This window comes from Equus quagga, chromosome 17 (genome assembly GCF_021613505.1).
Source record: "Equus quagga isolate Etosha38 chromosome 17, UCLA_HA_Equagga_1.0, whole genome shotgun sequence".
Lineage (NCBI taxonomy): Eukaryota > Metazoa > Chordata > Mammalia > Perissodactyla > Equidae > Equus > Equus quagga.
In genome coordinates this window covers 56,886,767-56,904,804 of record NC_060283.1, presented here as the reverse complement: position 1 = coordinate 56,904,804, position 18,038 = coordinate 56,886,767, and the positions used below count along the sequence as shown (strand labels likewise).

Genomic DNA, 18,038 nt, shown 5'->3' with positions numbered 1-18,038 from the left:
GAAGCCAAAGAAATTTCACATATAAGGGACTGTTGATTATAATTCCTTACTTGAGAGCATTTCAAAAAAATGAAACAGGAAAGATATTTCAGTATGATTTCCTGATATACTAATGTTCTGTACCTGCACAATTACGCAAATGCTGATGTTTGTAGTAATGGTGTAATTTGGAGTAATTGTTATATATCAGCATTTTGCAATTATCACTACAGGTATTGAAATCTGTTAATTTCTCAGAACGCATACAGGATGCTGTTAGATTCTGATTAAATATTTAACAGTCTTCTAATTTAATGAGTCCAGAATCACTGATAGCAAACCACAACCTGTTATTTTCCACGCAAAAATAAAATAGGGTGACCTTCAGTTGGATACATGTAAAGTAACACATTGCAAATTATTGATTATTTATGAATTAGTGTCAGAATATTTTAAATGCAAAAATTAGCACAGTTTATATTTGAATTTAATATCACAGACCATCAATCCCTTCACACACGCACATACACTAAAACATACCCTCCTCCCTTTCGGTAAGATGACTTCATCTACAACTTCAGAGAAAACATAGAACATTAAACAGAAACTCCCTCAGCCTTTGTCCATTAGTCTGTCTGCATCTTTCTGCATCCTCTACTTATTCTCCAGATAAAATGGGGGGCTTTTCATCTCCACATCTAATCTTTTCCCATTTCCTTTGCCTCCTAATTATTCTAAGTTTTTCGGGAGACTTAACGATTGATAACCTCTTCTCTCTCTTGTATTTCCAAACTTTCACTCTCTACAAGATCTTCCAAAACAGACTCAAACTTCATCCATCTTCAAAATATCTTTCTCTTGATATTATTCCCTCTCCAACTATGTCCTGATCGCTCTCCTTTCGTTCACCTGTAAATTTCTCAGAAGAAATGAACATTTGGCTCTCTGCATTTCCACAGTTCCTATTCACTCTCACTGCCTCTGTATATGGAGAGCCTTCTATACCTGTACATTAAATTTGCCATTAACATCACTGGGATCTGTCAAAATGACCATTTTTCAAATCATTCCCATCAGTTTACAAACATGTTATAATATTTCCCAAGTTATGCAAAATAAACAAAAAAAACACTTGCCCTTGATTCCATGTTCACTTCCCTTCACAGCAATCACCTTGAAAGCTTTCTCCATACAAGCAGTTTCCATTTCTGTCTTCTCTCTTCCTCTTCTTAACCTGTTGCAATTCTTCACCCATTTGATTTCTACCACTCCAATGGAATCTGCTCCTATCTTTTCAAGTTTCACTCATAACCTCCATCTTGTCAAATAACATGGTCAATACTGCTTCCCTCTGGGTACCAGCCGCAGTGTCACTTCCCTCCTCCTAGGAACACTTTCTTCACTTGGCTTAGAGTACTCCTTCTCCCCTGGTTTTCCTCCTACCTCCTCCAGCTCTGTCTCAATCTGCTATCTGCTATCCGTCTCATCTCTTCTGCCCTTTAAATGTTGCCGTATCCTGAGTCTCATTCCTCAGTTCTCTTTTCCTGTGCACTTTCCGCCTGTGGGATCTCATCCAATGTTATGGATTTAAATATGACTCATGATTCAGACCCCTCTCTTGAGCTCCAGAGTGTTGTAACTGTCTGCCCATGCAAAATCTTCACTCAGCTACCAAGTAAACAACTGAAGCTTATCATGGCCTCAACAGAATCTTTATTCCCCATAAAATTTGTTCCACTTCCTTCTGAGTCTTCTCCATGTCAGTTTACGGCATCACCCTTCACCTAGTTACTTAGGTCAAAAACTGAGATGCCATCTATTATATTTTTCTTTTTCTGACCACCTCACACCATCCAGTTCATTTACAGTTTTCCTCATAGTAAATAATCATGCAAATATATAATTACAAACTGATATTGAATAGTTTTTTCTTTTCCACTGTACCATGAATCTCATGATATTAGGTATAACGTTAATTTGTTTCTCCATTCTCTACCCAGTGCCTTAGCAGAATGCCTGACATGTGGAAAATAAAATGAATATTTACTTGGTAATTATTATAAAGTAACATGTATAGAAGAGTGTGTTTTTTTGTTTCATCCTTTCAAAAATAAGTAAAATTTGGTATGTGTGATTGTACCAACAGTGGGAAGACTTTTTCTTGGCAGAAATCACTTTTCACCTTATCAACAGAACAAAGTGATACACAACCTAGGATTCACACTCTATCACCTGAACTCATTGCTGCTCTCAATGAACTTTGCCCCAGCTCACAAATCTTACTGTATGTACCAGGGAGGAAAATCTAGAGGAAACACTGCCTAAGCCCAGCACCATACTGTCGGTTATTTTATTGCTGAGCATCCATGAAGTGTGGATTCTTATTTCCACGTTTGATAAGTGAGCCTGGGAGTGGAAGCATGAAGGGAATTAGTATCAGGTCAGGTGGTAGTGGTTTTCATTTGAAACCACCATGGTTTTACCAAATCTCTCCAGAACTTATAAATAACTGCAACTTTAGAAAAGATAAAAAATAAACTGATTCACAAATGCCTTAGATTAGTCTCTGGTGTATTCATAATATAAAAAAATGTAAAAATATATTTATATTATGTTATTATTATACAGGAGCATGTGCCTAGATCATGGGAAGTATTGCTCCATCCCGACCAAGCAATGCCAGGTGTATCATTAGACTAAAATATGCTATGTGAGAACAAGCATTGTAAACTCCTGTACATTGGAGAAAGGCATAGTAGGTAAAAACTAGGACTTTAGAACTAAGGGAAAGACAATAGGTGAAATTGTTTAAGTAGACGATAAAATATTCAATCATCCTCATCACAGAAATAGCTTTTAACTGTTCATCCAGTTGGGAAGCAGCCTGGTAGAAAGGAAGAAATGTGGTCTTTAAAATCCATCAGACACACTTGAGCTCAGATTTTTGCTCTGCCACTTACTAGCTAAGTGATTTTTTGTAAATTACTTAATTATTCTGACCGGTTTCCTCATTTGTAAAATAGGAATGGTGATAACTATTTTTATATGCTTATCATGAAAATTAAATGTGATAATATAGCACACCTGATAGATACATAAGGATTATTATTTTTTTTTTAAGAATGGCAAAAACAAGCTCCTGCTAAATCTGGGAAGATTTTGGAAAAAGCAACACTATTCTAGGAAAGAAATAAGAAATGGTGCTTAGATTTTCCCATTGTTGTTTCTTTCTTTGTGTATAGAACAATGTAACTCTCCAGGATTTGAACTCTAGGATTTGAGGTCCAGAGATTAAAAAAAATAAGGATCTTTGGAAAACAGATTTTCTTCATTTATTAAAAAAAGAATTTTTTCTCCCTTAACAAGTAAACTTTTTATGGTAAGAGGTTTTTGTTATTGTTCTTTTATTTTGTGCTCTAATAAAAGTAACTATAATTATTTCATAAATGACTCAAGCATATGGAAGCCCTTACTCTGGGTAGAGGAACAGAATGCCATAAAAATTGCAAAGCTACAAGCATTCAGCGTTTATTAGGGGTGGGTTTTCTTTCCTTGTCATTCATTCTTTAGTACTGAGTTACTGTGAAATTACAATGAAATTATATCACTTTGGGTTTGAGGGCAGACGGTAGCAGAGAATGAACTCACTGTGAGAAAATTCGCTGGTAAATCAAAGCACTCTCTGTTAATTAGCTCCTGCCTACATACATAGTATGGAGAAATAATTGTATGTTTATGAAAGAATGATTAGTTAGGGACTGTGCTGAGGTAATAAGAAAAAAGCACGAAGAGAGCAATTTGAGTTAATATCTACACATCATTTTATGTAACCATATCACAGAAGGGGGTCCCAGTTAATTAGATTCCTTTAGTTAAATAGGAAATATGAAAAAGGAAAAGATACTTAGGGTCCAATACAATGTATGCCTAAGCTATATAGGGGAATAATTTTGTCTCTTTCCTGGATATATCTGTCAGGCATAAAAATAGAAACTTTGACATATACTTAAGAAATCTTTCTGCCTAAGTGTTGTTCATTTGTGACATACAAAAATTGAAACAATATTTTAACAGACTTCTTGGCTACAAAATGCAATTTTAAGAGAGTGTGTACAACATAATTCCACATTTTTGAGTAGTTTTCAGTTTAAGAATTAGACAGTACTGGGAATTCTAAATGCAGACCTAAATTATCATATTTTAGTCTACTCTTGTAGAAGTTTATAACATCTGTATAGACATATAAATATACAAGTACATTCAATGGGTTCAGGCAAATGGATGTTTTTCCTTGGATCTGACTCATCTCGTCTGTAACCTATTGACAAAGACAAAATAAACACCCTTCTGTGAATACACAAAAGCCATCCCTCCACCATTCTTGTGTGTAAAACTGTTACCAACATATCATTCATAGGGAAAAGGCCTATGATCTCTCCATCTAGATGTCACATTCTAGAATCAGAATCTGTGGCCTCCAAAGTGGGGACGCAAGAGAAAATATTACAATCCCTCTGTTACAGTTTTATTTCTTCCTTTTTAATATCTACCATAAATTCTATTTATATAATTGCATAGATGAGGGTGTGATGAAAAGGTTTTCACTGACAAAGAGTCTTCAAAGTGTCATAATGACAGCTGTGGAGCAGTGCTGTCTGACAGATATGTAACGCAAGCACCTTATTTAAAATATGCTAGTGGACATACTTTTAAAAGATGAAATTAATTATAATAAAGTTTTATTTAACCCAATATATCCAAAATTATTAACATTCCAACACGCAATCAACATGTCAAAATTGTAACAAGATGTTTTACATTCTCTTGTTCATACTATGTCATCAAAATCCACTGTAATTTTTACAGTTACAGCGCACTTCAATTTGTTTTAACCCCATTTAAAGTGCTTAGTGACCACATGTGGCTAGTGGTTACCGTATTGGACAGAGCAGGTCTGGTGCACTCTTGGGAAAGACTCACTAGTCTGATAAATAAACGGAAAGACCACAGTTTTGGTGTTAAAATTGGGGCAGTTTGGTCCTAATTATATCTGTGAGTTATTGCTCAAAAATGGAGTACTGAACACCTGGAACCAACATGTACATTGAGTCCTTACCTAATATAAATGTCCAAAGGAACCCTAGTTTTAGTTCTAAGATAATACCGTATTGCTTGCTTCTGGCTCCTTTTATGGCAAACAAAAGATAAATTATTTGAAGATAGTAAGAAAAATTTCTCTCACACTCAAAGGTGTCCTTATATGGCAAAGTTGCATGAGACACAAAAAACAATTAAGTTCTTTCCTTGCAAGACAATAAAAAATAGGAAAAGCATCACTGGAAATGGTATATGCTGAAGTCAGCATGTAGGTGTGGCAGCAGAATTTGAAGATGGCCCGCAGGGTTCCAGTTCCTGGTGTGCGTACCCACCACAGTCCTACAACTGCAAGGGCTTGGATTCTGCCAACAGCCTGAAAGAATGTGGAAGAAGACTCTAAGCTCCAGATGAGAACACAGCCCAGACAGCACCTTGATTTCAGCCTGGTGAGATCCTAAGGAGAGAATCCAGCCATGCCACGCCTGTTCTTTTAATTACAGAACTGTGTTGTTTTGTTTTTAAGTTGCAAAGTTTATGGCAATTTATTACACAGGAATAGAAAATTTATATAGCAATTGAGCAATTCCTTCACTTTACCTGACCACAAAGTTTTTCTTTTTTAAATCCTTACCATTTTAGTTATCAAATATATACTCCAGATCTACAATATTTTGAATTTCAGAATGGGTTTGGGGGGCAAATTCTGACAGTTTTAGATGCTAATTCAGTAATATCTTCACACTGGGGAAGTTTACTTTAATACGTTCACGGTAACATAATTATTCTGCCGTTTTTTCCTTATAAAATACTGAAATCATTTCACAAACTAAGCATGCTTTTAAGGATTGACTACCAAGAATAAGTTTAAGATCAAAGATATATGCTATATGTGCTAGCCCTCATCATTTTGTAGCGTATTAGTGCCAGATCCTTCAATCAATAGTATTTGGGTGCTGACTAGATGAGAAAGCATTGCCCTACGACTCTCAATAGTTTACTGATCACTTTCATCTCAGCTTTTAGTCAGGAGCCAGGTCAGATGCCATTTTTTTATATACATATATATATAACCTGTTGTTTAACCTATTTAGTTCTAAGTTCTTTGGAAAGCAAGAGGTAATTTCTCTTTACTTGGAATAACTTGTTAATTTTGCCAAAACTGCTACTTTTTCACTTCCTTTTTTCATTGCCAAAGTATCTCTATATGTACCATCTACAGAAATGTTTGCAAAGGGTTTATATTTTTAGTTGGTTGCAATTTAGAAGGCTCTTAGTTGGAAAAAAACGTGTTAGAAGTGAAATAAGATGAAATAGAATTTAATATTTCTAATCTACTAAAATCCCAATGAAAAATCCTGAGTAATAGTGATGACTTACTCTAAATTGTACTTTATGAGAAAAAAAATGCCAGGGGTCGAATCTTGGAATAGCACATGCAAAGCAGTTTTTTTTTTTTAAGGAAGATTAGCCCTGAGATAACATCTGCCACCAATCTCCTCTTTTTGCTGAGGAAGTTTGGCCCTGAGCTTACATCTGTGCCCATCTTCCTCTATTTTATATGTGGGACGCCTGTGACAGCATGGCTTGATGAGCGGTGTGTAGGTCGACGCCCAGGATCCAAACCTGTGAACCCCAGGCTGCCAAAGAGGAGTATGTGAACTTAACCAATATTCTACCAGCTGGCCCCTAGAATTCTTTGATAATTTTGGTATTTTATGAGTCCTGGGAAGTATGGGAGACAAATCAACTCAAAAAGAAGAAACACACACTTTCCTTCACCCCTTCGAACTGTCTGTAATTCAAAAGTAAATTTAATCTCTAGAATGTGGTGGACTGAGGAGAGACTTATAGCAAAAAGCCTGTGTACTTTTATTTTTTGGACTGAAGGATCCTAACACAACTGCCACTCATCAAAGGTAACCATCTATAGGCGATTTTGACTATTTGATTTGGACATAAGTTATGAACTAAGTTCCTTGGGGCAAAACAAACAAAGAAAAAAGATTGTGCCATTTGTGAAAGTGGTGTCAAGAATATTACATCGTTGCTCTCATATATCATACAAGGTCACATGCTAAAGGATAAACTGCTATGTGACCTCTTAGGTAATAACCACAACACCGTAAAGTAAAATGGGACACAGACATTAAAATGGGACGGGAATACGAAACGTTTCAAATATCTCCCCATATGAGATTTAGAGAGGTAAACCGAATTCAATTACCTATTTCACATTGTGAAGCATCTAGAATAATTGAATTGGAGCAAACAGCCAGATAAAAATGTTTGAACACATATCTAGTATTTTTCATAACTTCTGTTACAAATTCAAAAAAATGTATTGGTTTACATTTTGGATTGCTAGCTAATAGAAAGAAACGCTTTGCCAATACAGCCTTGGCTTGTTGAGATTAACAAATTTAGCTCTAATGGAGTAAGAAACTAAGATTATAAAAAGCTTTGGATATATATTTGACAAAGAAACTCAAATAGAATAGAATCCAATACTTTGTTCTATTAGAATCTATATGAAAATGGCATACACGCAAGCTCAAATAGATAACACACAAGAATAACAAAAAAAAGAAAACTTGCTAAACACATTTCTTCATAAGATTCTTGATGGAAAAGAAAGAACATCAAAGGTAAATGCTATTTTTAAGGCATTTAATTCAGATGAGGGAAGTATGGAGAAGTTCTAAAATACCAAGCATTATTTTCATTATAAGTAGCATATTCTAGGGGACTACAGGTAAAAAAAAAATTCTTTTCTAGGCTATCCAATCTTCCTGGAAGAAATTTCAGCAGCAGCCTGTAAGGTAAATGGAGTGTGGAAAACCAATTCACAAATTGCAGGCTTGGGAAAGAATAACGGTGCTTAGAAAATGAAAGTCGATCAAGATTGGAAACATTTCACCTGTTTTCATTTAAATCTTCAATCTTTTTTCCTGCTAGTTTAGGAAACAGAATACAGCATAATGGAGCAGTAGGGAGTATGAACTCTAAATATTTTGAAATAGCCACACTGACAGGCTCAATGTAATTTTCTGAGACTAAAAGAAAACTAGGCATTTGGATAATTTCCAAGTTCAAACATGGTTTATAAAACTTGAAACAATTGTTTTCTATCATGTATTTTGCCCTCTTTTTATGTCAGATTTACTTTAATCAATTAAGACAGAAGCTTAAGAAAAACTGAAATTTAAAAATAGAAAATGACCTGAACACCAGACCAGTGCCCTGTTTTCGATTAAATGTATGCCCACCCCATTTCAGAGACGTAAGCATTTACTGCAATATTAAGGACCCGAAAAAGCAGACACTTGTTACTTTCACTTTTCATCCAACCTATGTCAAATGCTCCATGGTCATACATGGTTTTCCAAAGCACCCAAGCTAATCTTTCATGTAAATTCCAACTGCCTTGGAAACAGCCTCTGACAGGTCAGTAAAATCTGGAAAGTCAACACAATTGAAGAATAGAGTCACATTGCTTTAAATTTAAATTCAAAACAGGTATTAAAGATATCCATAGTTTTCTAAAAGGAACAATTAGCTACTTACTACCAATTCTTTGAAATCATTATACTTAGAAGTGTGACAGACACAAGTTTAAATGCTTCAAACCTGAGAAATTTTCATATGTCACTTCCATAGTCAGTGAACTTTTGGATTAATGCCTGACTAATATATAAAATACTAATAGAACACAACCTCATGAGATTTTCAGAAGTGTTATTTTGACAATATCTCAATTAAAGGTGAAACTACCAGGAGTGAATGTATACTAGATAATGGCTCCCGGGTGCTCGCTCACATAATCACACAAATCTTAGGAGGTGTAATGATTCCCTTTTAAAAAATTACCATTATCACCCCCATTTCACAGATAAGAAACATGGCAGAGCCAATACTTGAACCTAGGCTTTCACCCTGAAGAACCTCTGCTCTTTACCTATAGAAAGATCTACAGGTGATTTTTCATGGGAATAATGGGCTGAACCGTACTATCCAGACTCTAGTACTGGACATGGTCACCTATTTATCACAAAGTTAATTTGCATTAAGTGTATTGGTCTGAGACTACAGGGAATGGCCTGTGAACCCAGGCAAGTATTAGGATCAAAAATTCACACACTGCTTTTGCTTAAATGTTGGAAATATTAAATCTATAGTAAGAAACATTATGACTATGAGTTATATAATATCAATTACTAGCATGGAAAACCACAACTGATCTGTCACTACAGTTTTAACACTTTCTGCCTATGACTCCTACTGTCGGTACCAGTGGCCCTCATTATGACAGTGATTCTCAAGGAGAATAAATAAATGCCCTCTCTTCCTTCGAGAGACCGATCAGAAAGGGTAGAGGTACACATCAAATCCCCCTGGGAGAGTTTGAGTGACTTCTCTCCTCCCTCTGGGAGGTATGCTCCCCCATCCTCAATGTTTAAAATCCTTGATATAAGAGAAATAATAAATAGTAACACTTATTGAGTGATTTACCTGAGCCAGGCACAGTTCTATGGGCTCATTCAATCTTCACAACCAATATACGAACTATATTGATATTCCTATTTTATATGCAAAGAAAGTGAGGCTCAGATAATTGAAGAAACTTACCCAAGGTCACACATCTAAAAAATGGTAGAGCCTTGCTTTGAACTCAGAAAATCTGATTCCAAAGACAGCACACTTAACCACCAAACTATATTGCCTCTTGCTGGTTGGCTGGAATAATTATAAGAAAATCATGGAAACAAATTGATAACACTCTTCAAAGTGATAATACAGTGACTCAGCTGAAGTCTCAAGGAGGAAAAATTACTTCATGAATATAGGAACAATCTAAAATGGATCTTGGCTTATGAAACTTCACTTTGAGCCTTAGGCATGCCCCCTCTCTCTCTCTGCTTAACTTTTTCATAATTTTGACCTTGCTCTAAGCAATTGTACTAACTAGTCTTGATTATGCCCGAGTGCCAAAGTGCCACTGTTGTATAAATCACTTAACTGAACCATGTCCTTTCTTTTCAGAATTTAATTTCTCTATTTATTTCATTAAAAAATAACATTAATAAGACATGTCAACTACTTGATTGTTTTTAAAACATTTAAAGGCAAAATACCATATACATGAAAAAATATGACTAAATTTAATGACATAGATGAATCTCATATATGTAAAACTTAGCAAAAGAAGCCAGATGTGAAGAGTACCTACGGCATGAGACAATTTACATACAATACATAAACAGACAAATTGGCCCATGGTGTTAGCTTCCAGGACAGCAGCTACCCTTGGAATGGGCACAAAGGGGTTTCTGGTGCTGGGACTATTCTGTTTCTCAACTGGCTGATAGTTACACAAATGTTTCATTTGGAGAAATGCACTGAATTTTACATTTATGCTTGTGTACTTTTGCACTATATATATTTCAGTACAAAAGTTTACATTAAAAGGCATCCAAAACTCTAATTTTCCTAATTGTAATTTAGTGCTATGTGCTCTCTTCCAAAAGAAACAATTAATTTGTATGATAAAGAAAGAGAACAACATTTCTATATAACATTGTAAAGTTACTGTTTTCCTAAATATGAGATGTTTTGAAAGTCAAATCTATTGAAGTGTGATTTATATATAGTACAATTCATCCTTTTTAACATAGTGAACTATGATTTTTAACAAGCACATACATTCCTGCAACTATCACCACTATCAAGACATGAAACAGTTCCAGTATCCCCAAATTTCCTCATTCCCTTTTGTAGCCACCTCATCTCCCACCCACAGCCCCTGGCAACACTGACTGATTTTCCGTCCCTGTAGTATTGCTTTATCCAGAATGCCATAAATGGAATCATACCGTTTGTACTCTTTTAAGTCTAGCTTCTTTCATTTGGCACAATGCATCTGAGGTCCACCCACGTTTTGTGTATATCAGCAATTTCTATTTCTATTCCTTTCGAATAGAAATAGCAATTTCTATTCCTTTCTATTGCTGAGTAGTATGTATGTATGGATACACCACAATTGAAGAACATTTGAGTAGTTCCCAGTTTTTGGTGATTTTGAGTAAAGTCATTACACACATTCATGTATAGGTTTTTGTATGAACATGAGTGATGTGTTTTATTTTTTTAAAGCCAACTTGTACATTTACCTACACAAAATATATTTTACATTAGCTTTAGCCTATGGTACTTCTGATGCTGAGAGAATATTCCAACCAGTTCAAAATAATGTAAAATCAGAAACTGAATCTAATCAAATAACAAATATCTCACAAAAATAGATCAACTTTTGCAAATTCCTCTCTTAAAAATATTTCTTTTTGCAATCATCTACAGAATTAAGAACAAAAATATTCTATTAAAGTTCTAGATTAATAATTCAAAATCCTGTTTAAGCTGTACAAAATTAAAAATCAATGACATTACTAATTGGATTCTAAAATCATAATAAATGAAGAAGAGGTAAGAAATGTGGCTTGAAAAATAAAATGTTATATGCCTCTTTCATAACTCCCTAATTTAACATATTATAAATTTCATCCAACTGGTTAGTACTTTTTATCCATGATAATTGGGAAAGGATTTGAGTGACAAAATGGAAACATGGTAGATGTTACCTAGCATGTTGTGGTAAAGTGGAATGGCCCGTCCAAGGGTAGTAAATGCAGTCATGACTAGTGGGACCGCTACACCTGCAGGCAATTACAGAACAGAAAATATCATTCTCCATTCACAGTGACATGCATACACATGCACCAGTGCTCACACATGGAGCCTCGGAGGAAGAGCATGAGAAGCAAGCACACCAAGTACCTATCCATCAGGCCGATGCAGTCTTCAATACTTGAGCCTATGCACCTGCAGAAGGTCCAAATTTTAAAAATACAAGGAAAGAAAATTAGTCATTTCTTAAAAGACAGTAAGATAAACACTACTTGCATCAAATTCTTAATTATAGTTATTAGACAATTGTGGAACACCATGAATTTAAAGCCAGTGAGATTATTGCTTGATGGATATGCAGAAATGAATTGCAAATACCACCCAAGTGTGTTGCAAAGAAATATGTTCACAGAGAAGGAAATGTTATTCTGTTTCTGTGGATAACTTCCAAATACATATAGCTCATCCCTAATGTTTTCAATTCATTTACATCATTCATGACTATATGTCTTGATGAATAACTTGATATTTCAACGGCGATGATTGCTTTCATGCATATGGTTTCTTCTAAAAGGCCTTAAGTTTAAGTAAAAGACAAAATCAATAAGAAAGGAAACATAAACTATTCAATATAATATAAGAACCTGATGCTTAATACTCATTAAAGATGGATTTTGACAGAAAATGAGTTAACATGCTTTAATACTATTCTCATGGATACTTTACATAATCACATTATTCCATTCCTTGGTTGTGACTGTCTTTAAAATATACTTATCCTTAAACATGAATTCATTTAAAAAGCAAATTAACTGGTTTTACCATATTGCAGTTTATCTTGACACTCTCTTTTAAAAGGGCAGTGCCATAATAGGCAAACAAAAACAAGATTTTCAACTGCCATAATATTTAACTCAATAGCAAATAAATAAATACTCTCCAAGGAAATGAATAAATTGAGACCCAGATAACTGAAGAACCCACTGAGATTAACATTTAAGTGAAATTATGTAAGAATACAGAATTCTGTTGTATAGTCCCTAGAATTTTGTTTTGAAGCATTATAGATAAATTATTTCTTCCATCTTCCAATGTACTTGAATTGTATTTCTTTCCCTTTTCTCCCATCAGAGACTTATAGCTCTAGTGGATTAATAACTTCCTTCTACAGCTATGGTTTATAGAACTGTCTAAATCTGCTGGTAATAAATTTTTTTTCCAAACTCTAATTTCTAAAACTAAAAAAGAAGCTGAAGTTAAAATCACTATATAATGAAGTAACAAAGCACTCATGAATAAGGCTAGATTGTCTATTATACTTTTAGATAACTCTCAACACTGGTAACTTAACATGACTATGCATATAATAGTCACTATTTCCCTGCTTCTTCAATATCAGTGATAACATTTATGCTAGGTGGAAAATTGTTTTTGCTTTGAGGGTTGGTTTTGAGCAGCTGAGAAAAACTTGAACATACAGAAATATAGAAAATACACCATGAAAAAAGTCTTTAAAGAAAGCAAATAAAAAACATAGAGCATGTAGCATTGAATTGGTACCATAATCCATAATCAAAAGCATTTCTAAAAATAAAAAATTAACGACTAAAAAAGTTTCCAAAATATCTTACATAGTTTTCTTTTTATTCTATTCTGAAGAATTTTTTTTTAGGTTCCTATTATATCTTCTCAAAATGCTTTTTTTTACACAGTATTGCCATTTTGTAAAGTTAATAGTCTACTTCTCATTTCCAAGTGAGAATCTGAAAGCTGTGGTTCATTTGTAATCTGTATCTTTATAATAACTTTTTAAAGTTAAAAATATTTGAAAACAAAATTCAACTTGAGGGGAAAGTGTGACCAACGAAAGATCTTCATTCATCCATTAAAAAAAATGTGCTCATGCCTCCTAAGTGTTCCTGCTCTTCTAGGAGCTGGAGAGAAAAAAAAGATGCGGTAGACAGTTGTCCTATTCTTAATGAGCTCACAATTTAAAGAGGGAGATGGATGCATAAACAGAAGGAGATGGATATATGTGATAAATATAATAAGAGACATGAAGACTGGTTTAGGGGAGTGTAGAGGATGGATGCCCATGCCATAGGTGATGGTAGCCCTCACGGAGAAGTTAGGAGCTGAAATCCAGGGTGCAGAGAGCTGGGGTTGGAGTGGCAGTGATTTCTAAGGGGAAAGAAGCAGCAGGAACAAAAGCATAGATCTGAGGAAATGTAGAATGTATATGAACGGCTACAAATAATTCTGGATAGTCAGAGAGAAACGTATGAGGCAACAGAGAGAGGGAAAAGAAGAAATCAGATCATGAGATGGGAGCCAGTTTGTGAAGACTATTTTCTTCAGAATAAACTTAATGGAAAACCACTGCAGGATTTTAAAGTGGTAGTGAAATTGCTAGATGTATTTTATATGGATCTCTTTGCCCAGTGAAGACTAGTCAGCTGGGAACCAGGTAGAGTCCTTTGGCACAGAGATTACTTTAGTCTATGTAAAGAAATGATGAAGGAAAACACTAGAGGAATGGTAACTAGGATATAGGCAAAGGGACAGATTCAAGAAATACCTTGAAAAGTACAGAAAAAAAAGAGAAGTTGATGACTGATTGATGACGGAAGTGGAAAGATCAGAGGAGTTAAAGATGACTCATATTTCTAACTTTGAGAATAGTGGTACCATCAGTGAGAAAATGCAAGAGGAGGAATCTTTCCTTGTGGGTGTCTGTGTTGGGGGAGGAGGGGTTGATAATTTCAGATTTACGTTTCTAGAGTTGAGAGTGGTGGTCCTATATCTAGGTAGAAATGTTCCTCAGCAGCTGGAAAGATGGGTCTGTGGCTGAGGGGAAAGAAAGCACAAGTAAAATGATCAGTTTTGAAACAGCATGCAGGAGAAAGCTGAAATCACCTAAGTGGATAAGATGGCTGCAGAAGGATCTATAAGGTGAGAAAAGCAGAGATGGGCTGAAACCCAAGGAACTCCAATCACTAACCAGTAGGTGACATAAGATGACCTCATGTGCCAGAGGCACAGGAAAATATAATTGACTAAAATCAATTAATTGCAGCGTCATGGAAACCAAATTAGGAGAGAACTTCAGGAAACGAGGTGATCATCAGTGTCAAATGCAAAGAGAAGTCTAATAAAATAGCAACTACTGAGAGTATTTTAGTTGTCATTGTCAAAGTCACTAGAATTTAGGTTGCTGTGAGTTAAGAAGCAAATTGGAGACAAGAGAATAGAGGCAAAGAGAAAGGAAGAGTGTACTGAGGGGGCAGGATGTGGGGTCAAAAAAGTTTGTTGAGGGGATTGTGCAGGATATTTGAGATTTAAACATATTTATAAGCTAAAGATGAAAGAAAAAATGGAAGACAAAGAAGAATGTGAGTATGACTGAAGTGGTACCATCCTTTCTAAAGGCAAGTCACAGTATTTAAAGATGTATATTCTGTTTCAACTCTGTAATTTCTCTATATAAGCAAATAATTACCACATGCAATTTATATTGATTCAGCAAGATCACAGAATAATGGAAACATTGAACTTTTTAAACAGTCAAAATCCCAAATAAGAGACTGAATAAGGATATCGAATAATACAACTCTCTATAAAATTAGTGTTCCAAAGTAGCAATTTTACAGAAAAATCAGAAAGAGAACTGCAACATGTCAATATATCATATTGCAAAAATATCTGAAATTCTGAATATAGAGCTGTGTTCAGCATTTGCCAGTACTTACTGATGTATAAGCACTTTGATGTACCCATTTAACTAACATGGTGGAGATATTTTGATAAAACCTCCTCCAAATTTTGAAATGAAAATGGGAGAATATTTAAAATTTTCAATGAAAACAGTATAGACAATAATTTCACAAGCAGCTCTTTTTTCCCTCGCTCCATCAGTGGAAATTATTTCACTATATAAATTTAAAAATATAAAAAGGATTGATTTAAAGAGATTAAGGTATATAGGAAATTTAATAAAATGAAATCGTGATTCTAATACTAGCAAAAACATTTAATTAAATTTTTAAAATATGCTTTATGAAAAATAAATATCCAAGTCCCTGTCTAAAAACCAAAGATAAACTGGCGTTTATCTGGACTCAAAGTGATGTTAATGAGGAAACTCTGATCTCTGCCCTTATGGCCACTTAATGACATACTAAATTTAGCTTATAAGTTCTCTTTTAAAATTTCTATTTTGCTAATTTCAAATATTAAAGCCATTCCTAAGTTTTCAATTCTTGCTCATCATTTCAAAATATGGAGAAGGATCTCTAATGGAAGGATGTAAATTGTGAGAATAAAAATTCGCTGGACTGTGAAGTCCTAGCAGTCGAGAACTGTGTCTGCATATTTCTGAACTCAGCTATCACTAAATCTGATGCACAGTAGGCGTTCAGTATAACAAAGCTGAAGAATGAACGAAATGAGAAAAGGCTGCTAAAATAAAAATCCTCTAGTCAAGGCAAAAAGAGACACTGACATTTTTTTTTTCTCTAGGAATATTAACCAGAATCTCCTGATGGGTGCAAAATGGATAACCTATTTTAAAAGTATCTAAAGAACTTATTACAACCAATAGATTTAATGTGCTTTTAGAGTAGCAAAAGTGCTTTTAAGGTATTACACAGATAATTTTATTTTCAGAAAATCATTAAACAGTATTTGAAGTAAGAACTTTCCTTCTAAAAAATGTGATTTGAAAGACTTTCCATTAACTTGGTTCTTCAATTATCTAGCTGACATAATATTGGCATATAAAAGAAAAGTTGTTTTCTGAAGTGAAGCTGGTCTGGTGAGCTCACACTTACTGATAGGGTCGCTATTACACGCTTTTAGGCATAAAAATAGTCTCTCGTCCCATCATCCCCATTGCCCCTGTGATCTCTCCAGACAAGGATTCTACCTCTACATACTCAACTGGAAAAGAAGGGACTAAGCACAGAGCACTGCATTGCTTCAGTAAAGGATCTCAACGCACAGAGCCGCACAGCAGTGCAGTACAGAGCGGGGTTTAGTACCCCTTCTGGGGCTAGGACCACAGAACTCTCATAAAGCGAATGAACGCGGATGATACGGAGGCTATTAAAAAAAGGGAGGTGGGAAGCTAAATGAAGACAAGAACAGAAATCCTTCAGGACTAAGTCAGTCATTACAGAATCCCCTTCCCCTGGAAGACGCCAGGGAGTACAACATTCAAAGTCTGTCTCGCCACCATTCTGCAGCAGTGAATTTAAGACGTCTTCCTCTTTACTTGGAGTTCCCAAGCACTCTGGTCAGATTCGTTCCCTATTGCTCTTTCATCCTCCCTTTTGGTTGACATCCAATTTTTGTTGCTGTGGTAAATTAATCTCTTCATTGTCCCCACTTCTATTTCTCCCCACTCTACATCTTTTCTGTTATTGTATAATCACGATTATAAACGGCTGAGAGGAAGACACACCAGCCACACATCCCAACTATGGCTCTGTGATCTCACTTTCATTTCCCTAATGGCTTCTTTGTAATTAGATTTGCAAAAACAGCAAAAGGTCTCATTTTGAATGGCAACAGCTGTTGACATCAACATTATATTGAATAATTTACTGGTTTAATTTTAGCTTCAAAACAATAAAATCCTCTTGTGGATGATTATTTTAGCAGGCAAAGTTTCCTCTTTCTGTTGCTGACTCTTCTGCTCCAGCGGTACCAGTTGTTTCTATATAACACACTCTTAACCCAAGTATACCAAACCCTCACAAGGGGAGCAGTTTATTCCTTCTAGTTTCCTTGAAGCAAAGTGTTTAAGTGACTCTTTCAGCATCCTAAGTCTGTGTGCTTATGTGTAAACCAGTGAGTTAGCCTTAGCTCTTCCAAGCTGAATTTGAATTTGAGTGGCAGAATATTACTTTACCTTTGGAGGATCTGCCACTTCATAGAGTGACTTAAGCTGATTTCTTGACCTGCAGGAAATTGTAGCAGCATCTGCAAATTGATGTCCTCTTGGAAGAAAATGATGTTGCTCGCTTAACTTCTTCAATATTCCCTAACAGCAAGTCCTTAATGTGGCAGAAAATCTCTTTATGGAATCTCACACTTTCCCGGCAGATTTAAAGGACCCGAGATGATTCTCAACAAGTGTATGTGTTTGTACATATTTGTGCACATGCGTGTGGGCACTCACAATGGAGAAGAGGTTTTATGGAGAGAAAGAAGATAGAGTATGTGAAACTGCTCCCAATTCTAAAATTATTTACCTTGTGAAGGAAAGAAAAAATATCCTT

General features: G+C 35.1%; 1 protein-coding gene across 4 annotated transcripts in view; it reads right to left on the bottom strand.

Moving 5' to 3' along the window:
• Positions 1–18,038, bottom strand: part of ERBB4 (erb-b2 receptor tyrosine kinase 4) — a 1,114,677-nt gene that overhangs the window by 255,752 nt on the left and 840,887 nt on the right. For 2 of the 4 annotated variants that reach the window (XM_046644934.1, XM_046644936.1), the window contains exon 16: positions 11,908–11,952. In XM_046644934.1, the coding sequence (XP_046500890.1) occupies positions 11,908–11,952 (45 nt within the window). Of the gene's footprint in view, positions 1–11,711; positions 11,787–11,907; positions 11,953–18,038 lie in introns of all 4 variants that reach the window. The other 2 variants (XM_046644933.1, XM_046644935.1) reach the window with 1 other exon arrangement.